The 24435-nt window shown below is 46.1% G+C and overlaps 1 protein-coding gene across 1 annotated transcript in view; it reads right to left on the bottom strand.

The window, feature by feature from the left end:
- LOC137527291 (uncharacterized) overlaps positions 1 to 24435 on the bottom strand; it is a 31973-nt gene that overhangs the window by 4227 nt on the left and 3311 nt on the right. Inside the window, exons 3-4 of the mRNA XM_068247799.1 lie at positions 23703 to 23736; positions 4979 to 5302 (exon numbers count right to left, since the gene is read on the bottom strand). Of these exons, the coding sequence (XP_068103900.1) occupies positions 4979 to 5302; positions 23703 to 23736 (358 nt within the window). The remainder of the gene's footprint in view (positions 1 to 4978; positions 5303 to 23702; positions 23737 to 24435) is intronic.

The raw sequence follows: 24435 nt of genomic DNA, 5'->3' as shown, positions 1-24435 counted from the left end.
TTATGGTCGGTATACACAACAATAGTATGCTCTGCCCCTCGAGCCAGTGACGCCACTCCTAAAAGGCTAACTTGATGGCTAGGAGTTCCCTGTTGCCTACATCGTAGTTTCTTTCAGCAGGAGAGAATCTACGTGAAAAGTAGGCTCAGGGATGTGTTTTGCCTTGGACGCCTGAACATTGAGACAGGACTGCCCCCACCCCAATCTCTGAGGCGTCCACCTCCACCATAAAGGGAAGGGTGACATTGACATGTCTCAGTATTGGCGCAGAGCAAAACAATATTTTAAGGGTGTTGAAGGCTGACTGGGCCTCTGGTGACCAACGGTAAGGGTCAGCCCCTTTCTTAGTAAGACTAGTCAGAGGGGCTACTACCGAAAAAAATCCCTTGATAAATCTCCGGTAGTAGTTATCAAAACCAAGGAATCTTTGAAGTGCCTTCAAGCCTACCGGTTGCGGCCACTCTAAGACTGCCGAAACCTTTTCTGGGTCCATAGAGAGACCCGATGTTGAAATAATGTACCCCAGAAAAGGAATCTGAGTGACCTCAAAGAGGCACTTCTCTAGTTTTGCATACAAAAAGTTCTGTCTCAACTTCTTCAACACATACTTGACATGCTTACGATGCTCCACGAGGTTTGGAGAGAAAATTAGAATGTCATCGAGGTATACCAAGACAAACCTCCCCAACACCTCCCTGAATACCTCGTTAATTAACTCTTGGAAGACGGCCGGGGCGTTACACAACCCGAAGGGCATAACTAGGTACTCGTAATGCCCGTCGGGTGTATTGAAGGCCGTCTTCCACTCGTCACCAGCCCTAATGCGCACCAGGTTGTATGCCCCACGTAGGTCCAATTTGGAGAAAATACTGGCATTGGTAATCTGAGCAAAGAGATCGTCTATCAGAGGCAACGGATAGCGATTCTTTATGATGATCTTGTTTAGACCCCGGTAGTCAATACAGGGTCTAAGACCAACATGTTTCTTTTAAACGAAGAAAAAACCTGCCCCGGCTGGTGACCGGGAAGGGCGGATGAACCCTTTTGCCAGGTTATCAGTAATATACTCCCGCATGGCCAGTTTTTCTGGTCCGGACAGATTATAGAGATGACCCCTAGGGGGCATACAACCACATCTCAAGTCGATAGGGCAGTCAAAACTCTGATGTGGTGGGAGTTTATCAGCAGATCTAGGGCAGAACACATCCGAAAACTCAGCGTATTGCGCCGGCACCCCCTTTACCTCTACCCTGGTAGTACAAATGGCAATTTTCTCCAAACAGTGAGTACGGCAGTACGGCGACTAACTGAGTAGCTGACCTGCCGCCCAATCAATCAGTGGGGAATGGAGCTGTAACCAGGGCATACCGAGAATCACGGTGGAGGTTGCCATGCGTAAAACAAGAAACTGTAAACTCTCCTTATGTAGAACCCCTATCGTGCATGACAACGTCGGGGACTGAGAGAGAGGTTGTCTACCCTGTAAAGGAGAGTCATCCACTGCGGTGACGACTACTTGTCGGTCTAAAAGCTGTAGGGGAACCCCCAGTCTTTTCACAAACTCATAATCTATAAAATTGGCCGTGGACCCAGAGTCCACGAAAGCGTCAGTGCAAACCGTAAAATTTCCCCAGGAAATGGAACACGGGAGGAGTAACCGATTATTCTGACTTAGAGGTAAGTTCTGTGCGTCTAGGGTATTACCTCTAAATACACCTAGACGACAGCGTTTCCCGATTTCCTAGGGCAATTTTGAGCAATATGACCCTGCTCTGCGCAATACAAACAAAGATTTTCCGCCCTTCTGCGTTCCTTCTCGGCCCCAGTCAACCGGGAATGTCTGATTTGCATCGGCTCGTCAGTAGTAGGGGTGGATGAGGAGGAGGCATAAGAGAGGGTTCTTACTGCATTCCTGCCTCTCGATTGACGCTGATAGCGCAATCTGCGGTCCGCACGCACCGCTAAAGAAATGGCGTCATCGATGGACTTTGGTTCTGGGTGTCCTAACATTAATTCAGAGACTGCGTCTGATAGGCCTGAGAGGAAGCAGTCTAATAAGGCGTAAGACCCCCACCTAGATGACACAGCCCACCTTCTGAATTCGGCCGCATAAACTTCGACCGTATCTCGACCCTGCTTGAGAGTTTTGAGCTTCCTCTCAGCAGTAATCGAAGCATCTGGGTCGTCATAAATTATAGCTATTGCCTTGAAAAATTCCTCAACTGAAGTCAAGGCTGTATCACCGGGTGGAAGACCGTATGCCCAGGTCTGCGAGTCCCCGGACATTAAGGTCTTAATAAACGTCACCCGTTGCTGCTCAGAACCAGATAAGTTAGGTCTTAACTCAAAATAAGACAGGACCCGGTTGCGGAAGTTCTGAAAATCAGATCTTTGCCCTGAAAATTTCTCTGGAACTGAAATGCGGAGATGTGTGACCGGAGGGGATTGCATAGTGGCAACAGTCGTTTGCAAGACCTGTACAGATCCAGCAAGTTCGGTGATCTGGGCTTGTTGTGAATTAACCACCTCAATAAGCTTGTTAACCGAGGTGGTTAGAGTCTCGACCTGACTGCGTAATGCATCCATATTGGTGGTCTGCTGTTCTGTCACGATCGGTGTCAGCACGCAGAGAGAATCTGATTATTGGTGATCTGCAGTATCACCAAGAATACAAATTATACCTGATTATTGATGATCTGCAGAATCAGCGATAATACAGATATATTGCTAACCTCTGGACACCTCAGCAAAAGAAACACAGTAAGACAGTAATATATCACGGAAGTGTGGAAATATCCACCACACGGCAATTCCTCAGAGGTGTGGTTACCTCTGATTGGGAACCCCGTGAGTGAGATCCTCAAACCAGGCTGACTGAGGAATCTCGACCCCTAGCAGCAATCGTCTGCTTGGGGCAGGCGTCTCGGAGAGGCAAGCCTCAGAGATAACCCTCCAGTGGGAGACGTTCCACTGAAGGGAGAAAGGTCAGACAGGCAAGGGTTCAGCAACAGAGATGGCGGCAGCGGTACAGAAGCGGAAGGCAAAAGAGTAATCGGTAAACAGGCAGAGGTCGGCAACAAGGATCAGATAGGCAGAGGTACAAGATCAGCAAGAGAGAGAATAGTCAGGGATAGCCAGAGTCGGAACACAGATCAATGATCAATATACAATAATAATCCTAAGCTAAGGTGTGAAATCCTTAGTATCAACACCAGGGCACTGAACTAAGGTCTGAGCGCTAACACAGAAGTGTAATCACGACAGCAGACAAGGAGCAAGTGAAGACAGCTCCTTAAATGCTGGGGACGCATCTGCAGCGACACCCAGCCGCCCAGCCAATCAATAGTGCAGCTGGAGTCAGCTGACTGGAAGGTCAGCTGACCCTCCTCCGTAGGAGGTACAAATACTGCCTCCTTGTGCGCGACCCTCTGCCTCAGTGTACACGAGAGGCCAGGCCCAGGGTCCGCGCGCGAGCGCGTACTAACCTCCGCTGGCCGCATCACCGGCCTCGCCGCTATGTCGCCAGCCGCGGTGGTGTGCCCAGCAACTCTTGCCAGCTGTTCCGGAACTCGCTGGCTGTGACGCGGAGACCGCCGCCATGCTGCCCTGCGTGGCGGCGTCTCCGTGAACTCTCACACCTAACTGCAGACCCCTTACCATGCTGGTTTCTGAGATATGCTGCAGAAACCTATCTGAGGAACCAGTAGAGCTTAGGATCAACAATTTGACATGGAAGCTGCTAGGGGGTACTCCCTCTGCCCTCCAAAATTGGGATCCAGAGGTGGTTGCAGATATGTTCAGTCTCAAAAATAACCAATCAGGGGAGAGTGAATCTCTGGGTATTGTAAACCAATCGGGAGGGTTGCTATGTCCCTGCTCATGCTCAGAACTCTGAGCCTCTGGGCAGCATAAAACATGCTAGTAACACATGCACATGTCTCCTGAAACAGAAGATCACCAACTGTTTTGGAGACATAAAAGAGTACTGGGCATGGAAAACAAACAGAAGGGATCCACAGGCTGCATTAACGTTGATAAAGGCCGGTATTCTTTATTCAAAAACTCCACACAAGAAGACAATACATCCACAGTATCAGGCTCAGAATCTGTCCTTAGTCACAGTTAGTCATGGTAACTATGACTAATTACAGATTGTGAGCCTGATACGTATCAGTGTATCCTGTGGATGTATTATTTGTGTTCCATGTGTGGCATTTTTGAATAAAGAATACCTGCTTTTATCTACCTTAGTGAAGCCTGCGGATCCCTTCTGTTTGTTACATTTGGCTTGGCTGACCAGATCCTGCACCAGTGTGTTTGTGCCTGCGGGGGTTTAGAGCGCTTTGGATTTTTTTTATATGTTCTAAGACTGGGCATGCGTTGCTTCCATGGTTGCTTCCATGCATGGAGACATTGCGGCACTCCTGGGAAGTTCTTGTAGCACACCATGGCACCCAGTTTAAGAGCCCCTGCTATAGACTGACCTAAAGGAACAACATTACAGTTACTGGATAATTCAAATTACAGCCCCCAACCTGTGTTCCACCTCCATACAAATTTTTTATGATCTAATTACTAAAATGTAAATAAAAACTAGCCGTGACAGATTTCTTTCTAATCAGATTCGATAAATTCTTTAGACCGCTTTCAGATGGACGACTGAACTGAAAAATGGCCATAAATACACATTACAGCAGTACTATTTAAAAGCTAGGAAATCTAACAAAGAAGAAATAAAAAAAGTGCCAAAATAAATTAGCCTGGAGCACTTGCAAGCATCTAAATAAATTGGCTTCTAAAGGGTTAAACCCAAGCATGGAAGGTGTGAACTGGAAAATGCCAAATCATTTTGTCTGTGTCAGAAACCCATTCACCGTTCCTCAACACTTGTTTATCACTCAGAATGTAATTCGTTCCTACATCTAGCCAATAAAATAAAGCTGAACCAAGGACTGGTCCTCGATTCCTGGTCCATTACCTTCTTTAGCTGTTGATAATGGGGTCACATACAGCATTGTTCCCGGTCTTTTAGCTGTTTTAACATTCCGTATATTACAATGGTAAATTCCTGAGTCCTCCTCAGTCAGGCTGGTGATGGTGACATTTAGATGATCCCAAGAGAGGCTGACTCTGTTTCTGTAATGCTGATGATCTGCAAGGCTCTCATTCTTACATCCCACCGTCCAGTTGGCAGAAAAAGTTTTCTGTTCAGGCTCAAGCTGGCAGATGATGGTCACTGATTGTCCAACTTCTCCTTGAAGGAACTTTGGCTGCTTCACTACTGTTAAACTCCTCACTTCATCTGCTGAAGATGGAAAAGAAGAATTGCAAATAAATGTAGAATTAGCTTTTTGCAGTGTGCATAATGCTATCCAGTAGCGATGGCCCGAACAGTTCGCAGAGACGTATTCTGTGAACATCAGCTGTTCACGTTTGCTGTGAATAGCGAACATTTGGCATGTTCGATTCGCACCCTATACATCATCCTTGATGTAAACTTTGACCCCTTACCTCACAGTCAGCAGACACATGGCATCCTTTCTGGACCTCCCACCCCACAATGAAAAAGCAGTTTCGGTGGCCATATTGGATTTAGACCCGGTTCACACTTGTATTTTTTTACGGATCCGGCCATCAGGATCAGGTAAAAACGGAACGTTTTTACAGCCAGTGTGCTGTAAACTGTCAGTTTTCTATTTGTTCCTATGTAGCTGCAAAACTTTCTGTTTCCGGTCCGCTGAGCACAACAGTCCGGGAAAATAGGTACTGCAGCATTTTTTGTCCGTTCCCCGGAACGGACAATAGATCCATACAAGCGGAAGCATGTAAACGGTAGTGGTTCTCAGATACAATCTGTGATCATGGCATAGCCGTGATTCATGAGCATTTTTTCACTATCCGACATCGTGATCCGAATCCGTGATCGGGAATCGATCACGGCAGTCAATCACGAATTCAGCCGTTATTCCAAGTATTCGCACCCGTGATCATGGCTGTTATCACGGGAAAAATATCCGTGATTATCACCAGAAAACCCACCAACTTTATCGGTTAATAGTAAAGCCCCCATAAATGGTATAAACACAAATTTGCCAGATATGTTAAGAATAATAGTGTCCTAGAAACACTTTAAAAAAGTTTTAAGATTAGGAAAAGATTATTTTTCCCCACTATCTTTTTAACATATCTTGAAAATTTGGTGTTTCTAGGATGTAAGGGGGCTTTGCTATTAACCTCTAAAGTCGGCGGGTTTTGCTTCATTAACTAACTGTCATTTACAGCATTTAAATGTAACTTTTTTTGCTTTAAAATTTTAAAATAGATTTTCTCAAAAACTATAAGGTCTTTTTGAAAACTTTTTTTTACTCTTGTTCCCACTCTTGTTCTTAACATATCTGGCAAATTTGGTGTTTATACCATGTAAGGGGGCTTTGCTATTAACCAATAAAGTCGGCGGGTTTTGGAAGGGTTTTACTCACGAACCATGGCCCGTGATTCCGGATTTTAGAGGCAAAGATAATCCACAGTAGAGATGTAGCGAACGGTTCGCCGGCGAACGGTTCCAGGCGAACTTTGGTGGTTGGCGTTCGCCTGCACCAGGCGAACTTTTGCGGAAGTTCGATTCGCCCCATAATGCACTATGAGGGTCAACTTTGACCCTCTGCATCACAGTCAGCAGGCACATTGTAGCCATTCAGGCTACACTAAGCTCTGGAGCCCCACCCCCCCTTATATAAGGCAGGCTCGCTGGCCATGACACTCACTCGTGTGCCTGCTGCAAATAGACAGACTAGGGAGAGCTGCTGCAGATTTTTTCTCCTAGGGAAAGAATAGTTAGGCTCTTGGCTTGCTCCTGGCTGATTGTTATGCGTGTATCAATAAAGGGCGCCTGGAAAAAAGGGCGCGGGGTATAGCCGAAATTGTAATTTTTAATGCAAAACCATATTTTTCGTTTAAGAGGTTGTAAACGAAAATTTAGTGCTAAATAGGTTAAATAAACGGAAATGAAATGGCAAAATACCGTCTATAACAACAAACGAATTCTGAAAAGAAACGTCAAATAGCGTCTATAACAAAAGCGATATTTACACTTGTATTAAGCATAGCAATGCAATGGTAGGTTTTACAGATATTTTACTGTAATTATACCTAACTGTAGGCTCACACAGATCTCTCCCTATCCCTATCCCTAACCCCTAGACCCACACTTTGTTTAAATATACATAATTTAATAAATTGCATATATTACATATATTGTGCTGTAACTATACTTAACCCTACTCTCACACAGAGCACTCCCTGTACCTATCCCTAACCCCTAGACCCCCCTGGTGGTGACCAACCCTAAGACCCCCCTGGTGGTGCCTAACCCTAAGACCCCCCTGGTGGTGCCTAACCCTAAGACCCCCCTGGTGGTGCCTAACCCTAAGACCCCCCCTGGTGGTGCCTAACCCTAAGACCCCCCTGGTGGTGCCTAAAGGCTCATACACACATCAGACTATGGTCTTTGGAAACTGAAAGATCACAGACCAATCTTACCACCCTTCATGTAGTATGAGAGCCATACTCTACACAGTCTATTCTATGGAGCTGAACTCCCCATCAGAAAAAAATCTTTGCAAGATGCTGCACACACAGATGCTGTACAGACACAAAAGATCAGTATCTGCAAAAGATCTGTTCCTGCCAAAAATCCATTCCTGCAAATTGCAATGATAGTCTATGAGATCTGCAGATCATCATACACACATGATTTAACTGACATTCATCTGCAGATCAGATCCACCAGGATGGATTTTCAGATCTGCGGATGATTGCTTGATCTGCAGATGAATGTCAGTTAAATCATGTGTGTATGATGATCTGCAGATCTCATAGACTATCATTGCAATTTGCAGGAATGGATTTTTGGCAGGAACAGATCTTTTGCAGATACTGATCTTTTGTGTCTGTACAGCATCTGTGTGTGCAACATCTTGCAAAGATTTTTTTCTGATGGGGAGTTCAGCTCCATAGAAAAGACTGTGTAGAGTATGGCTCTCACACTACATGAAGGGTGGTAAGATTGGTCTGTGATCTTTCAGTTTCCAAAGACCATAGTCTGATGTGTGTATGAGCCTTTACCCTAAGACCCCTCCTGGTGGTGCCTAACCCTAAGACCCCCTGGTGGTGCCTAACCCTAAGACCCCCCTGGTGGTGCCTAACCCTAAGACCCCCCTGGTGGTGCCTAAACCTAAGCACCCCCCTGGTGGTGCCTAACCCTAAATCTCCCCTGGTGATGCCTAACCCTAACCATCCCCCTGGTGGTCTATATTGCACTGTAACTATACCTAGCCTAACCCCCTGTACCTAACCCTAACCCCTAGACCCCCCTGGTGGTGCCTAACCCTAACCACCCCCCTGGTGGTGCCTAACCCTAACCACCCCCTGGTTGCGTATATTATACTGTAACTATACCTAACCCTCCCTGTACCTATCCCTAACCCCTAGACCCCCCCTGGTAATGCCTAAACCTAACCATCCCCACAGCACAAACACCCTAAACACATATAAACAATAATATATTTAATCCTTAAAATACTTCTCTACAAATAACATGAATAAAATAATTTATATATTTGTAATAGAATAAATAGCCTTAAAACAGCCTTAAAATTACGTATACATTAATATTATAAATAGAGAAAAGTATATATAAATATATACAATACAAAAGATAGCCTTACAATCATGTACGCATTAGAAATCTTAAAATAACAGTAATATTAAAAGCGATATTTTAGTAACTATAATCAATGCATTATAAGTGTAAAAACAAAGTTAATACCAAAAGCGATGTATTTCTAATACAATAAGGTTGAAAACGGTATTTAAGCGTTATACATATGAAAACAAATTTTTAAATGATCAAAGAAGTGTAAACGAAAATTTAGTTGTTATACTTTTGTAAGCGAAATTTTAAAACTAAAAATTAAGTAAAAACTGATATAAGCAAAATTTAAAAACGGAAAAATAAGTATAACACAAACTCAAAACGAACTTGTAAACGATATTTGTTATAAACCTTATTTTGTAAACGAAAACTTTTGTTAACACGATCCCTGTAACCGCTATTTCTCGGGCGCCCTTTTTTCCTGTCGGGTGCCGAATAGTTGATATTTTGCATTGCAGTCTATGGCAGCGCCCTTTTTGTCCACTATCCTTGTGCGCCCTTTTTTACTAGCACCGATTGTTATTGCTAAAATAGCACCCCTCAACAGCTCTTTTAGGAGCTAATGTTTTCCTGATGTGGTTTTTTTTTTGTGTGTGTTGTTCACTGACACTGACATTATACAGCCCTGGAGCAGCTGGACCTTGGTAATTGCTTTTACTGTGCCAGCCAGGCCCTGCCTAACTATCTATACTGGGACACCTACCTATGCCTACCTAACTACTGGGGCACCTACTTACCTATACGGGGACACCTACCTACCTACCTATACTAGGGGACCTACCTATGCATACCTACCTGGCACTCTGCCCATGTTGCGCACCAGTCCAGCACGGCCATCACTACGCAAACAGCTGTTTGCAGTGGGTTACACAGTGAGTTTGGTCTGTCAGTGTGAAGCCGTACTCTAATTACACTCCCTGATTGATGTATACACATGCAAGATGTTTGAAAGCACTTTAGGCCTGCGATTTAGCATTCAATGTGATTTCTGCCCTTAAAACGCTGCTTTGCGTCACATCCAGATTTTTCCCCGGGACTTTGGGCATGTATCCCACTCCGCCATGCCCCCCTTCAGGTGTTAGACCCCTTGAAACATGTTTTCCATCACTTTTGTGGCCAGCATAATTTTTTCTATTTTTCAAAGTTCGCCTCCCCATTGAAGTCTATTGCTGTTCGCGAACTTTTCCGTGAACCGAACCTTCCGCATCACTACTCCACAGCCCACTGACACCCAGAGCTGTGTGCACACTACTGCCGTTGCCTCATTAGGTTACAGGCACAGAACCACTCCTGTGTATTATGATTTCACTGTATTCTGATAGTACTATTGCATATCTCTGTTTTGTGATTCTCAACAGCCCACTGACACCCAGAGCTGTGCATAATGTGATTCCTGCCCTTTAGGGATGAAAAAACCTGACTTTGCGTCAACTCTGTAATTGTTGGTTGGACTTTTGGCATGGATCCCCCTCCAGCATGCCCCTGTCCGGGTGTTAGACTCCTTGAAACAACATCATCACTTTTGTGGCCATAAACAGTCTTTGTAGGTTTCAAAATTTGCCTGCCCATTGAAGACTATGGCAGTTTGCCAGATTCGCCTGTTCACGACATCTCTACATGTGATTAGGAGTCATCCCTATAGGGCATTTTTTTTCTGTAATTACAATGAAATTGTAAATTAGTTTCATTTGAGAGGGATACGGAGGCTAGCATATTTCTTTCCTTTTACCAATACCAATCCTCTGCCTCTAGTACTCAGGCTCTGAACAAGCATGTAGCAGATCAGATGTTTGACTGATGTCAGTGGGCTGTTGTATTGCTGTGGAAAAGTGACACCACTTAAACAGACAACAATTGCAGGTTCTTTATGATCCCTCCAATCATCAGACACAATCAACAAGGTTAACAAGTTTATTGATACAAAATACAAAATTATCTTAAAGAAGGCAAAGACTAAGAGTATAATAAAATACAGAATTATAAACACATCACATCACCTTGTGTTTCTAGGTGTCCGCTCAAGGTTGCAGCTAACTTCTACCCGTTCTACGTGAGTGACTCTTTCTCTGCGATGGCAAAGAAGTTCCTCAGGCAGAACAGGCAGTCACGTCAATGCTGGATGGCCAGTCCAGCAAGAGTCGAGAGAATTCCAAAGTCCGAAATAAGGACAGAGTTTTTATACCCTTCCTACTCCATAGCAAACCATGGAGTATAAGAAAGCCCTCTTGAGATTCTTACATAAAACATAATAGCTGGATACAAACCAGAAGCCATCTCACGGCCATCCAGCAATTGACAGATTTACAGCCTGCTCGTAAGTGATCCTTCTGTTATCAACACAATAAAGTAGTCATACTTGAACATAATCACTAGTTTAAAAACTTATTATCAGTAAAACAAGGGCAATACGCCCTGAGCTATATTAGTACTCATCCCATATCAGTGCTTATAATTGTACTTTGTCCCATATCAATGCTTATAATTCTACTTTGCGTTAGAGTGACCCAGAAGGCATATTAGTCATACACACATCTGGTATGCACTTCTAGTAAAAAAGTGTTAAAAGGGTTCTCTACCAAATGAACAGATACAGATGGCAGACTTAAATGATCAGATTCATGTTACATAGACTACAAAATGGCTGCCATTGCATGAGTACAAAAGATGTAGCACTACAGCTGTGGAGTATCACAGACAGAGAAATGCAATAGTACTATCAGAATACTTGGAAATAATAATGCACTGGTGTGGTTCTGTGCCTGCAACTTAATGAGGTAACAACAGTAGTGTGCACACAGCTCTGGGTGTCAACGGGCTGTGGCATGTCACAAAAAAAACAACAACAGGAGACCGATGTGCTAGCCTTCAAAAGGGTTTTCACAGCAAGTGAGGAACAAGAACACAGGCCTAGCTAATGCTTTCCCTACCTATCTGCAGCAAGTCTGACCCTGCTCTCACTAACAGTGAGAATTAATCCAATATTGCCATGGCAACTGCTTTTTGATAGGGGGGTGTAAAGTCTAGGAGGGGGTGTTAGCTGATTGGCTGCCATGTGTCTGCTGACTGTAAGGTAAGGGGTCAATGTTTAGCTCAATGATAATATATAGGGGAGAATCAAACATGCCAAATGTTCGCTGTTCGCCGCACATGTGAACAGCAGATGTTTGTAGAATACTGCTCGCCAGCAAACAGTTCGAGCCATCTCTAATCACATGTACATTTCCACTGACTAGTTTTCTCATTATTTTTCCATCTAGTCTCTTGAATTACCTGATCAGGGTCCTAGTAGTACCAAACACTTTTCACTTCTTAATGTTAGACTTAACTTTGTTTTTATGGATTGGAAGCCTATGTTTTTTTTTGCCAACTTTTCTCTTGCCCCATGCTCCAGAAATAGTGACTGTATTTGAACTAATCAAATGATCGCAGTCGAAAGCTAAAAAAAAAAAATTATGCAGTGGAAAAGGTACCGTATTTTTCGGACTATAAGACGCTCCTGACCATAAAACGCACCTAGGTTTAGAGGATAAAAACCATACTAAACCTGGTGCATCCATGGTGCAGGGGCATCTTGTAGATTATACCCCCTTTGTACCTCATGTCCCTTTGTATATCTTGTCTCCCTGTGACCTCCTTTGTCCCCCATGTGTCCGCCTCTGTCCTCCTTGTGTCCTCCTCTATGCCCCTTTGTGTCCTCCTGTGTCCTCCTCTGCATCAGCACAGTACAGGGAGTCCCCGACATTGCAGCGGGTTGTAGGTTCGTATTGGCAGGCGTTCACAAGACAGGAACTCCCTGCATTTGGACTATAAGATGCAATAACTTTTTCCCCCTCTTTTGGGGGAGTAAAAGTGAGTCTTATAGTCCAAAAAAAGACAGTAATTATATCTGATACCTTTATTTAGACTTTTTTAGAAAGAGATCTTTGTAAATCTCATTGATTTGACCCCCCCCCCCCCCCCAAGCTGCTTGTATAATTTCTTTCATTTGACTGTTATAAATTGTATTAAGTAAATACAGATGTGATTTTTTTCCTTCTTGCATCTATGTTCATAGGCTGCAAAACAATGATATGTGAGTATGTGAGGCCACTGATTTTTTTTTATACCATCTATATGTATTTTGATTGTGATGCAATTCTTAAGAATCTTTCTCTGCTTGATTGCTTACTGTGAATTTTTTAAAATAAATGTTTATTGATTTTTGTCCTCTGAGGCTTTTTGGATTTAAAAAAACAAAACAAAATATTTACATATGTATTTTGTCCAAGAGGAACAGATACCAAAAACATTATAGTAATAAGCAAACAAGTTCACAAGAAAATCTGCATTTCTTTAACCGTAAGGCTGTGTTTTACTATGTATACTGTATAAAATAAGTTTTCCTGTCTAGCATTTTAAGTGAATAAACCACTTAACCACCAACAGTGAAGCTGGTAAATTAAAATTGTAAGATGTTATATATTCATACATAACAATTCTTAAGAGTTCAAGGGAGATTTAAACCTCTTTACACTAGTTAATTAAATTAGATGACCAAAAATGTGTAAACTTCAGATCTTCTGTTTTACAATAATTTCTGAAATATTTTTTCAATTTTTCTCTCAGCCTACAATTTTACCACTACAGCACAAAAAAATATAAATGCCATCAAAATGTTCATGTAGTGAATGGATTTTTTTCTCTCCTGGTGAAACTATTGAATCTGGTGAAATCAAAGTCATTAAAAAATTATAGGGAAAAAAGGTGTTTTTTTTTTTAAATAAAATCTATTTAAAATACATATTTAAAGGGAACCAGAGATGAACGATTCACACAAAATAAACATATCAGTTGATAGCTTGTAAAGAATAAATGCTCTACCCGATAATTTTGCCACTCTGGTGTGCCTTTTTGAGTGCTTTTTATGCATTATTGCTCCAGGAAATATCCAATATGGCCGCCGGCTCATATTCCTTCTGCTTCCAGGTTATAAGGTGTTCTGGATGTGCTGTCTAGGCTATATGAGACTATAGACAAGCAGGGCTGCTGTAGGCTTTCATCTGTGTTTTTCAACTTCATATTCTGGTATGCTGTGTGGCTGCCTGTAGGAAGTGTCTCTCATAGTAATGAAACTGCATACAGTAGATAATAATGATGACTGGCTGCACAGACAGAGCACACAGATCACACAGCCACACTTGTCTGTTAGACAGAGATTTTTCCTGCAGCAGCAGCTCCATCCCATGTCATAACAGCTCTCAGTATGTAAAGCATGAAATTTGAGCCAGGAGGGGGAAGGCTTGGGCTTGAAAACACTCCACAGAAGAGTGACTCAGCTATAATGATTCCAGGTCAAACCTCGACTGAATAGTAGGTGGATTCTTATCACAGTTGATAACAGATAGATTAGACTGAGAAGAATAAAACTAAAAGCAGGGTAGGTGTTTACTGTCATGTTCCCACTGATAAATGTAATAAAATACATGAGGGTGCTTCGTCTCTGGTTCTCTTTAAAAATGAAATTTGATTGAAAATAATTTTAGACTGATTGCTCACACATTTAAGCTGGCCACTAACGGTCCAATTCCTAGCAAAAAATCGTTCGAGCGATCAGAAATTCTGATCGGATTGGTTGTAAATAATTTCCATTGGTGGACACAATCGATTATGAACGAGTGAAAAAAAATGTCGCCCGAATTAATTTTTGTCGAACGAAAATTTGGATTTTCTTGGTGGTCATGATAGATAGGAACCAAACATTGGTTAGTTGATGGTGTAGTGAACGATTTTTCATCCGATCAGAATTTCTGATCGCTCGAACGATTTTTCGCTAGAAATTAGACCGATAGTGGCCAGCTTTAGGGTTTGATTAACTAAAACATTTCCAATGATCCCCAAGCATCTTCTGCTGTGCTCAAATGCAACCCCATGGGGGGCTGGCCTGTCCACCATCTGTGCTGAGCACTAACAAGCACCCGACTGGTGGCCAGGAGCTGCTGACCGGCAGTGAATTCACCACCTTCTGCTGCTCATGGAAAAGAAGCCTTACAACCAGAAAATTTAAAATATTTCAGAGTAAGTGGGAAGAATCATTTGTGATATATTTACTAAATCAGGTCCCCCGCACTGTCATAAAAAATGCATTTTGATTACTAAGCAAAACCCCTTTAATAATAGAAGCCATCTTATGTTTCACCTTACCAGTTAGCAAAAGGAGATAGAGAAGGCTGAGCAGTGGCCATAGATGAGAATGATGAAGAACCTTCATTTTGTTGCTCATCCGTAGCTGGGAAAAGTACAAGATTTGTGCACAGGTTTGTTTTCAGAAGAACACCATATAGGTCTCCACCTATAGCTCAACCCCTTTTTGTGCTCAACGCATCATGGAAAGTATGACTAGAAACAGTGCATTTTGACTGACCACTTTGTTTTCTGTTTTTTCTTCTTCAAGAGACAGTTGGTTAAAAAGTATTTTTTTCTTAAGCTTCATGTACAAATTAATAGCATATATTATGTACAAACATATTTCACCAACCTTTATTTCAACCCACTTGATCCCTAAGTTGGTCTTTTTGGAAACATGGGGCTCGATTCACCAAGCGGTGCAAAGTGTTAGCACCGTGGTGAAAAGGCCCTTATCACGCCTAAACTCAGTTTAGGCATGATAAGAAGGGCTTCGCGCGAAGTTACCGCGCGTACGCGCGTTCGCGCGTACGCGCGTAAGTGCGCGCGCAGCACCCGACGCTTCGCGCGAAGCTCCCATTAAACCCTATGGGACTTTGCGCGCGAAGAGCAGGAAAAAGCGGTGATAACTCAGTGGTGAAAAGGTCATCACGCCTAAAGTCCTTTAGGCGTGATAACTGAGTTATCACCGCTTGGTGAATCGAGGCCATAGAGTTCGATCATACCGCACATTTCAAAAACACTTATTACATTTAGAGATGGCCCGAACGGTTCGCATGCAAACTTATTCGCGTGAACATTGTTGGTTCGCGTTTGCGATCAAACTTTAACTTTATGCGAGTTCGACCCGCCCCCTATACTACAACATTGGACTAAACTTTGACCCTCTAAAATCACAGTCAGCAGACACTTGGCAGCCAATCAAGCTGCACTCCCTCCTAGAGGCCCCCCCCCCATATAAGGCAGCAACGTCAGCCATTTTCTCACTCAGTCTGCTGCTGCTATTAGTGAGAGTAGGGAGAGAGGTTGCTGCAGAGATAGCTTAGTTAGGCTCTTGTTAGGCTTGTCAGCTTGCTCTTTGCTGATAATTATTGCTAAAAAGCTCATTTGAGAGCTAATGTTCTTGTGATGTGTTTTTTTTTTGTGTGTGTGTGGCCCACTGAAACTTGCACATACAGCCCTGTCTGTCGCAGCTGGGCCTTGCTAATTGCTATGCTGTGCCAGGCCCAGCACATTCAGTGCCTACCTTTTCACTGCACCTGTGGGTATGACAGCTGCACATTTGTAATACCAGTCCGTGCGTACCTGTTCACTGCACCTGTGTGACAGCACACAGTTTTATTTACCAGTCACTGCATACCTGTTCTCTGTACCTATGTGTGTGACAGCTTCACATTTGTAATACCAGTCTGTGAATACCTGTTCACTGCACCTGTGTGACAGCACGCAGTTTGATATACCAGTTCGTGCATACCTGTTACCTGCACCTGTGAAAGCTGCACATTGTATTTATACCAGTCCATGCATACCTGTTCACTGCACCTGTGTGACAGCTGCACATTTTATTGATACCAGTCCATGCATACCTGTTCACTGCACCTGTGTGACAGCGGCACATTTTATTGATCCCAGTCCGTGCATACCTGTTCACTGCACCTGTGTGACAGCACGCAGTTTTGTATACCCCGCTCTTCTTAGACTCCCGGTTTCAGAGCCTAACTTCCGGCTCTCTGACCGCCCCCCTACGTCATCCGCACTGTCAGCGTGGCTCAGCCGCGTCAATGGTTACATGATGCGTACCAGCGCCACTTCCGCGTTTGGTGCCATCTATTGTAAAAAAAATGATATTGCCACACTGGCAATATCTTAAGTATTTACATGGGGCTTTCATTTGGGTATATAACTCAGAAGCAGTATATTCGTGCCATCCAAATGACAGCCCCCTTCAGGCAAACCATAAAAGGGACGGAAAAAATAAATTTTTGCCTAAACCTGTTATGCACCGGTGTGGAAATCTCCCACAGCTCCACCTAGGTAAAAATAAATACAGGAGAACATTGATTATAAGAAACATCAATTATAGAAAAATAGGGTTGAAATATAAAAATATTTTGCTATATGACAAAAATTGATTTTCAAAAATTGGCAGACATGGCCACAATAAGGATACCTTTATACACTACACATTTATATGTTCACTCATTTATAATATAGGGAAAAGGTCATATTCCCTATTTAGACCCTGTGGGTGCTTAGTGTCGGGATGTCTAATCCACCAAGCCTCTGCTTTTAATAATAGTTTTACTCTATCCCCACCTCTTCTAGGGTGATGGACCTGCTGTAGAACCTGAAATCTTAATGTGGCCACCCCTTTGTATTGTAATACCAGTCACTGCATACCTTTCACTGCACCTGTGTGACCACACGCTGTTTTATACACCAGTACGTGCATACCTGTTAACTGCACCTGTGTGTGTGACAGCTGCACATTCTATTGTAATACCAGTCACTGCATACCATTAACTGCATCTGTGTGACTGCACATTGTTCTACCAGCAGTTACTGCATACCTTTCACTGCACCTGTGTGACTGCACATTGTATTAGTCAAGTCAGTGCATACCTTTCACTTCATCCCCCCCAATATGGACAAAACAACAGGCAGAGGCAGAGGCAAGCCACCCGGCAGGTTTGTTCGAGGTCGTGCTGATGTGATTTCGTGTGGCCCTGGACCAAAGTACAGTGCTCAGAAGAAGGCATGTGCCATCAACTCCCAAGATTGTCAGGACGTAGTTGACTATTTAACACAGAGCTCTTCATCTTCCACAGCCACCAGTGCTACTACAAGCACCACATCCACTCCATTTCACACTTTGCAGGAGTTATTTGGTGGGGAATTAACTGATTCACAGCCATTATTGTTACAACAAGATGAAGGCGCTAAGCAAATTACACCTCCTCATACGTCTGAGCTAGGCGGCACTATGGACATAAGGTGTGAGGATGATGAATGAAGTACCTGCGTTTGGTGCAGTTTCTGAGGTGTCAGATACAAGTGAAGCTGTGGAGGATGACAATGATGATGATGATACTGCCATGGATATCACGTGTGATCCTAATAGACATCATGCCCGTTTCTAGGGCCGTGCGGGGCGTGCCGCCGCCCTGGGCGCTGTTGGGAGGGGGGCGCTGTAATGGAGGGGGGAGCCGGAGCTGCTGGGAGGGCAGCCCGACCTCTCCCTCCCTCTCCTGGGCCGCCCTCCATGCTCCCCCCTCAGACGCATACTCAGGCAGGAAGCGCCGCTGTTTACAACTCACCTCCCTGGCTCCAAGCGCTGCTCTCTCGCCGCCAGTCTCCTCTCTGTATACACGCTGATACACACGCTGCCGGAAGCAGCGTGTGTATCAGCGTGTAGGCAGAGAGGAAAAGACCAGCGGTGAGAGAGCAGCGCTTGGAGCCAGGGAGGTGAGTTGTAAACAGCGGCGCTTCCTGCCTGAGTATGCGTCTGAGGGGGGAGCACGGAGGGCGGCCCAGGAGAGGGAGGGAGAGGTCGGGCTGCCCTCCCCGCGGCTCCGGCTCCCCCCTCCGCTATGGGGGACAGCTACCTATCTAACCTACGCTGGGGGGCACCTACCTAATCTAACCTACACTGGGGGGCAGCTACCTAATCTAACCTATACTGGGGGGCAGCTACCTAATCTAACCTACTCTGGGGGGCACCTACCTAATCTAACCTACGCTGGGGGGCAGCTACCTAATCTAACCTATACTGGGGGGCAGCTACCTAATCTAACCTACTCTGGGGGGCTCCTACCTAATCTAACCTACACTGGGGGGCAGCTACCTAATCTAACCAATACTGGGGGGCAGCTACCTAATCTAACCTATACTGGGGGGCAGCTACCTAATCTAACCTATACTGGGGGGCAGCTACCTAATCTAACCTACTCTGGGGGGCACCTACCTAATCTAACCTACACTGGGGGGCAGCTACCTATCTAACCAACACTGTGGGGCAGCTACCTATCTAACCTACACTGGGGGGCACCTACCTAATTAACCTACACTGGGGGGCAGCTACCTATCTAACATACACTGTGGGGCAGCTACCTATCTAACCTATACTGGGGGGCACCTACCTAATCTAACCTACTCTGGGGGGCACCTACCTAATCTAACCTACGCTGGGGGGCAGCTACCTAATCTAACCTATACTGGGGGGCAGCTACCTAATCTAACCTACTCTGGGGGGCTCCTACCTAATCTAACCTACACTGGGGGGCAGCTACCTAATCTAACCAATACTGGGGGGCAGCTACCTAATCTAACCTATACTGGGGGGCAGCTACCTAATCTAACCTATACTGGGGGGCAGCTACCTAATCTAACCTACTCTGGGGGGCACCTACCTAATCTAACCTACACTGGGGGGCAGCTACCTATCTAACCAACACTGTGGGGCAGCTACCTATCTAACCTACACTGGGGGGCACCTACCTAATTAACCTACACTGGGGGGCAGCTACCTATCTAACATACACTGTGGGGCAGCTACCTATCTAACCTATACTGGGGGGCACCTACCTAATCTAACCTACACTGGGGGGCAGCTACCTATCTAACCTACACTGGGGGGCAGCTACCTATCTAACCTACACTGGGGGGCAGCTACCTACCTAATCTAACCTATACTGGGGGGCAGCTACCTAATCTAACCTATACTGGGGGGATGCTACCTATCTAACCTATACTGGGGGGCACCTGTCTAATCTAGCCTATACTGGGGGGGAGCTACCTAATCTAACCTATACTGGGGGGCACATACCTATCTAACCTACACTGGGGGCAGCTACCTATCTAACCTACACTGGGGGGCAGCTACCTACCTAATCTAACCTATACTGGGGGGCAGCTACCTAATCTAACCTATACTGGGGGGCAACTACCTATCTAACCTATACTGGGGGGCACCTGTCTAATGTAGCCTATACTGGGGGGGAGCTACCTAATCTAACCTAGGTGGGTGCGGATGCCCCCCCCCCCAGCGCTGGCCACGCTTGGGGGGGTCGTCTGCTTTGCCCAGCCTCCACCTCCGGGGTGTCGCTGTGGTCCCTAGGCAGTGAGAGAGCCTGGGGCCCCGCAGTCCCCCCGGTTGTATGGGGGCATTGGGAAGCCTCCCCGTGGCGCTCCTGGATAGTGCTATGAAGCATGAACTAATTCCCGCAGGGCAACCGCTTCGCGGTATTGGTTTTTGACCCTGCAAAGTTTGGCATGCGAAAGCAGATGCATTTCTGCGTGAGCATGTCTCATGGTAAGCCATTTTAGCCAGATTTGCACAGCCAGACTTGAAAGGGTTAAGCTTGATGTTGAGCACGCATACATTTTCTTCTGATTAAGCTATTTGCAATTCTGTCCTTTGGAGGCAGGTGGTGGACGGCTTGCTCTAGTAGTGGGCTGTCTGTGCCTGTCCTCCCCCCCCTTCTGGAGAGATGTGTGTGAGCCAGCCCTGAGCTTCACAGCTCGGGGTGACCCATGCGTCACTCCTGTTCTATGCAGTGCCCCAAGTCGATGCGCAGTAGCAGAACGCAATGGACGTTAAGGTAAGTGCCAGGTTTTAAAATTTTTGGGAGGTGGGTGCGGATGGCCCCCCCAGCACTGGCCACGCTCGGGGGGGTCGTCTGCTTTGCCCAGCCTCCACCTCCGGGGTGTCGCTGTGGTCCCTAGGCAGTGAGAGAGCCTGGGGCCCCGCAGCCCCCCCCCCCCCGTTGTATGGGGGCATTGGGAAGCCTCCCCGTGGCGCTCCTGGATAGTGCTATTAAGCATGAACTAATTCCCGCAGGGCAACCGCTTCGCGGTATTGGTTTTTGACCCTGCAAAGTTTGGCATGCGAAAGCAGATGCATTTCTGCGTGAGCATGTCTCATGGTAAGCCATTTTAGCCAGATTTGCACAGCCAGACTTGAAAGGGTTAAGCTTGATGTTGAGCACGCATACATTTTCTTCTGATTAAGCTATTTGCAATTCTGTCCTTTGGAGGCAGGTGGTGGACGGCTTGCTCTAGTAGTGGGCTGTCTGTGCCTGTCCTCCCCCCCCTTCTGGAGAGATGTGTGTGAGCCAGCCCTGAGCTTCACAGCTCGGGGTGACCCATGCGTCACTCCTGTTCTATGCAGTGCCCCAAGTCGATGCGCAGTAGCAGAACGCAATGGACGTTAAGGTAAGTGCCAGGTTTTAAAATTTTTGGGAGGTGGGTGCGGATGGCCCCCCCGGCACTGGCCACGCTCGGGGGGGTCGTCTGCTTTGCCCAGCCTCCACCTCCGGGGTGTCGCTGTGGTCCCTAGGCAGTGAGAGAGCCTGGGGCCCCGCAGCCCCCCCCCCCCCCGTTGTATGGGGGCATTGGGAAGCCTCCCCGTGGCGCTCCTGGATAGTGCTATTAAGCATGAACTAATTCCCGCAGGGCAACCGCTTCGCGGTATTGGTTTTTGACCCTGCAAAGTTTGGCATGCGAAAGCAAATGCATTTCTGCTTGAGCATGTCTCATGGTAAGCCATTTTAGCCAGATTTGCACAGCCAGACTTGAAAGGGTTAAGCTTGATGTTGAGCACGCATACATTTTCTTCTGATTAAGCTAATCTAACCTATACTGGGGGGCACCTACCAATCTAACCTATACTGGGGGGCACCTACTTATCTAACCTACACTGGGGGGCAGCTACCTATCTAACCTACACTGGGGGGCAGCTACCTATCTAACCTACACTGGGGGGCAGCTACCTATCTAACCTATACTGGGGGCACTTATCTAACCTGTATTGGGGGCACCTACCTACCTAGCTAGCCTATACAGGTGGCAACTGTACTGGCTACCTATATTGGAGACACCTACCTAAATAACCTATACTGGGGACACCTACCTATCTAACCTATGCTGGGGGCAACTATTCGGGCTACCTATATTAGAGGAACCCACCTAGCTAACCTTTACTGGGGCACCTACCTATCTAACTTATACCGAGGGCGCCTGTCTATCTAACCTATACTGGGGCAACTATACTGGCTACCTATACTGGAGGCACCTACCTGGCTAACCTATAGCGGGGGCAACTATACTGGCTCATCTGTGCCTGTCTACCTATACTGGGGGGACCTATAGCTGGCTACCTATACCGGGGTACCTATTCTTGGCTACCTATACTGGGGGGACCTATACTAAGTGCAACTAGACCTGGCAAACCTATACTGCGGGCACCCATACCTTGCTCCGGGGGGAGGGGTCCAGGGGGGGGCGCAATTTTTACACCCTCGCCCTGGGTGCATTTTAACCTAGAAACTGCACTGATAGACATGATGACCAGGGGGACAGTTCAGAGGGGGAGTCAGAGAGGAGTAGGAGGAGACGAGTTGCTGAAAGAAGCAGGGGAGCTCGTCATCAGAAACAGCTCGTGGCAGTGTCCGGCGGCATGTATCACCACCTATGGACAGCCAGCCAACATGCCCTTCAATGCCAGCTGCTGATGCCACCACCAAAGTGCCATCATTCCAGGTCTCAGCGGTGAGGACATTTTTTTTGTGTGTCTGCCTCAGATGAGAGCAATGCCATCTGTACTTTCTGCCAACAAAAATTGAGCCGTGGAAAGACCAAGTCCAAGACCCGCGTAGGGACAACTGCCTTACGAAGGCACATGATGAAAAAGCACAAATGGCAATGGGAAGACCACCTGAGCAAAAGCAGCACACAAAAGCAAAGCCACCCTCCTTCTCCTCTTCCTCCTTCAGGTGCATTATCTTCAACCGCTTTCTCCCCTGCACCTTCACAGCCACCCTCTTCCACTCCACCTTTTACCTTGAGTGGTTCCTGCTCCTCTGCCGACAGCAGAAGCCAGGTGTCCGTGAAGGAAATCTTTGAGCGGAAGAAGCCAATGTCTGCCAGTCACCCCCTTGCCCGGCATCTGACAGCTGGCTTGGCGGAACTGTTAGCTCTCCAGCTGTTACCATACCAGCTGGTGGACTCTGAGGCCTTCTAAAAATTTGTGGCCATTGGGACACCGCAGTGGAAGATACCAGGCCACAATTATTTCTCAAAAAAGGCGATACCCAAACTGTACCATGAAGTTAAAAGGCAAGTGGTGTCATCTCTGGCACACAGCGTTGGGTCAAGGGTCCATCTGACCGCGGATGCCTGGTCTGCAAAGTACGGTCAGGGCAGGTACATATTTACACAGCACATTGGGTCAACCTGGTGACCGCTGGCAAGCAGGGAGTACATGGCTGTGTAGTGGACCTAGTTGTGACACCTCCACGGCTTGCAGGCAGGCCTGCTGCCACCTCCTCTCCTTCTCCTCCTACTCCTCCTGCAACATCTTCTTCACTGCTATCCTCCTCCTTGGCTGAGTGGCAGTGCTACTCTACTGGTGCTGCGATCTCCTCTCCAGCTACACACCCCAAGCTCCCCAGGGCCTATGCTGCATGCCAGGTACGACGGTGTCATGCCATCTTGGACATGTCTTGCCTCAAAGCCGAGAGTCACACTGGAGCAGCTCTCCTGGCTGCTCTGAACAAACAGGTGGATCAGTGGCTGACTCTGCACCAACTGGAGATCGGCAACGTGGTGTGTGACAACGACAGCAATCTCATTTCGGCTTTGAGTTTAAGAAAGTTGACACACATACCCTGCATGGCACATATGCTGAATCTAGTAATCCAAAGATTTGTGTCTAAGTACCCAGGCTTACAGGAGGTCCTGAAGAAGTCCAGGAAGGTGTGTGGGCATTTCAGGTGGTCCTACACGGCCATGACACGCTTCGCCAATATTCAGCAGAGAAACAACTTACCAGTGAGGCACTTGATTTGCGATAGCCCGACTCGCTGGAATTCAACGCTCCTGATGTTCGACCACCTGCTACAACAGAAGAAAGCCGTCAACCAGTATCTGTACAACTACAGTGAAAGGTCATGCTCTGGGGAGCTGGGGTTGTTCTGGCTGAAGTACTCTCGTCGGATTCCGCGGAATGAAGATTTCCTCGATTCCGGTCGGAAATTGGCAATTCCCTTCCGGGGAGCCGGAACGGAAAAGGTATAGCGCTAAACAGAAATAGCGGAATTTCTATGCGGAATTCCGTCGGAATTTAAACAAAAGCTTTTGCTGCATTACCCAATCAGAAGGATCAGAAGGGGATAGACCCATCACAGAAGCTTAAGACATGATGATTTCTGCATTAAAAACGGATTTCTGCACCAATTAGAGTCTTAACAAAAACCAACCAATCCTATGTTAACAACCAGCTCCTAACTAGTGTTGGGCGAACATCTAGATGTTCGGGTTCGGGCCGAACAGGCCGAACATGGCCGCGATGTTCGGGTGTTCGAGCCGAACTCCGAACATAATGGAAGTCAATGGGGACCTGAACTTTCGTGCTTTGTAAAGCCTCCTTACATGCTACATACCCCAAATTTACAGGGTATGTGCACCTTGGGAGTGGGTACAAGAGGGAAAAAAATTTAGCAAAAAGAGCTTATAGTTTTGTCAGATGGCATAGCTGTGTTGAACAATCCATCTGCACCCTT

The sequence above is a fragment of the Hyperolius riggenbachi genome, chromosome 8 (genome assembly GCF_040937935.1).
Source record: "Hyperolius riggenbachi isolate aHypRig1 chromosome 8, aHypRig1.pri, whole genome shotgun sequence".
Taxonomy (NCBI): domain Eukaryota; kingdom Metazoa; phylum Chordata; class Amphibia; order Anura; family Hyperoliidae; genus Hyperolius; species Hyperolius riggenbachi.
Note: the sequence above shows the minus strand (reverse complement) of the source record. Positions and strands in the feature narration are given on the sequence as shown.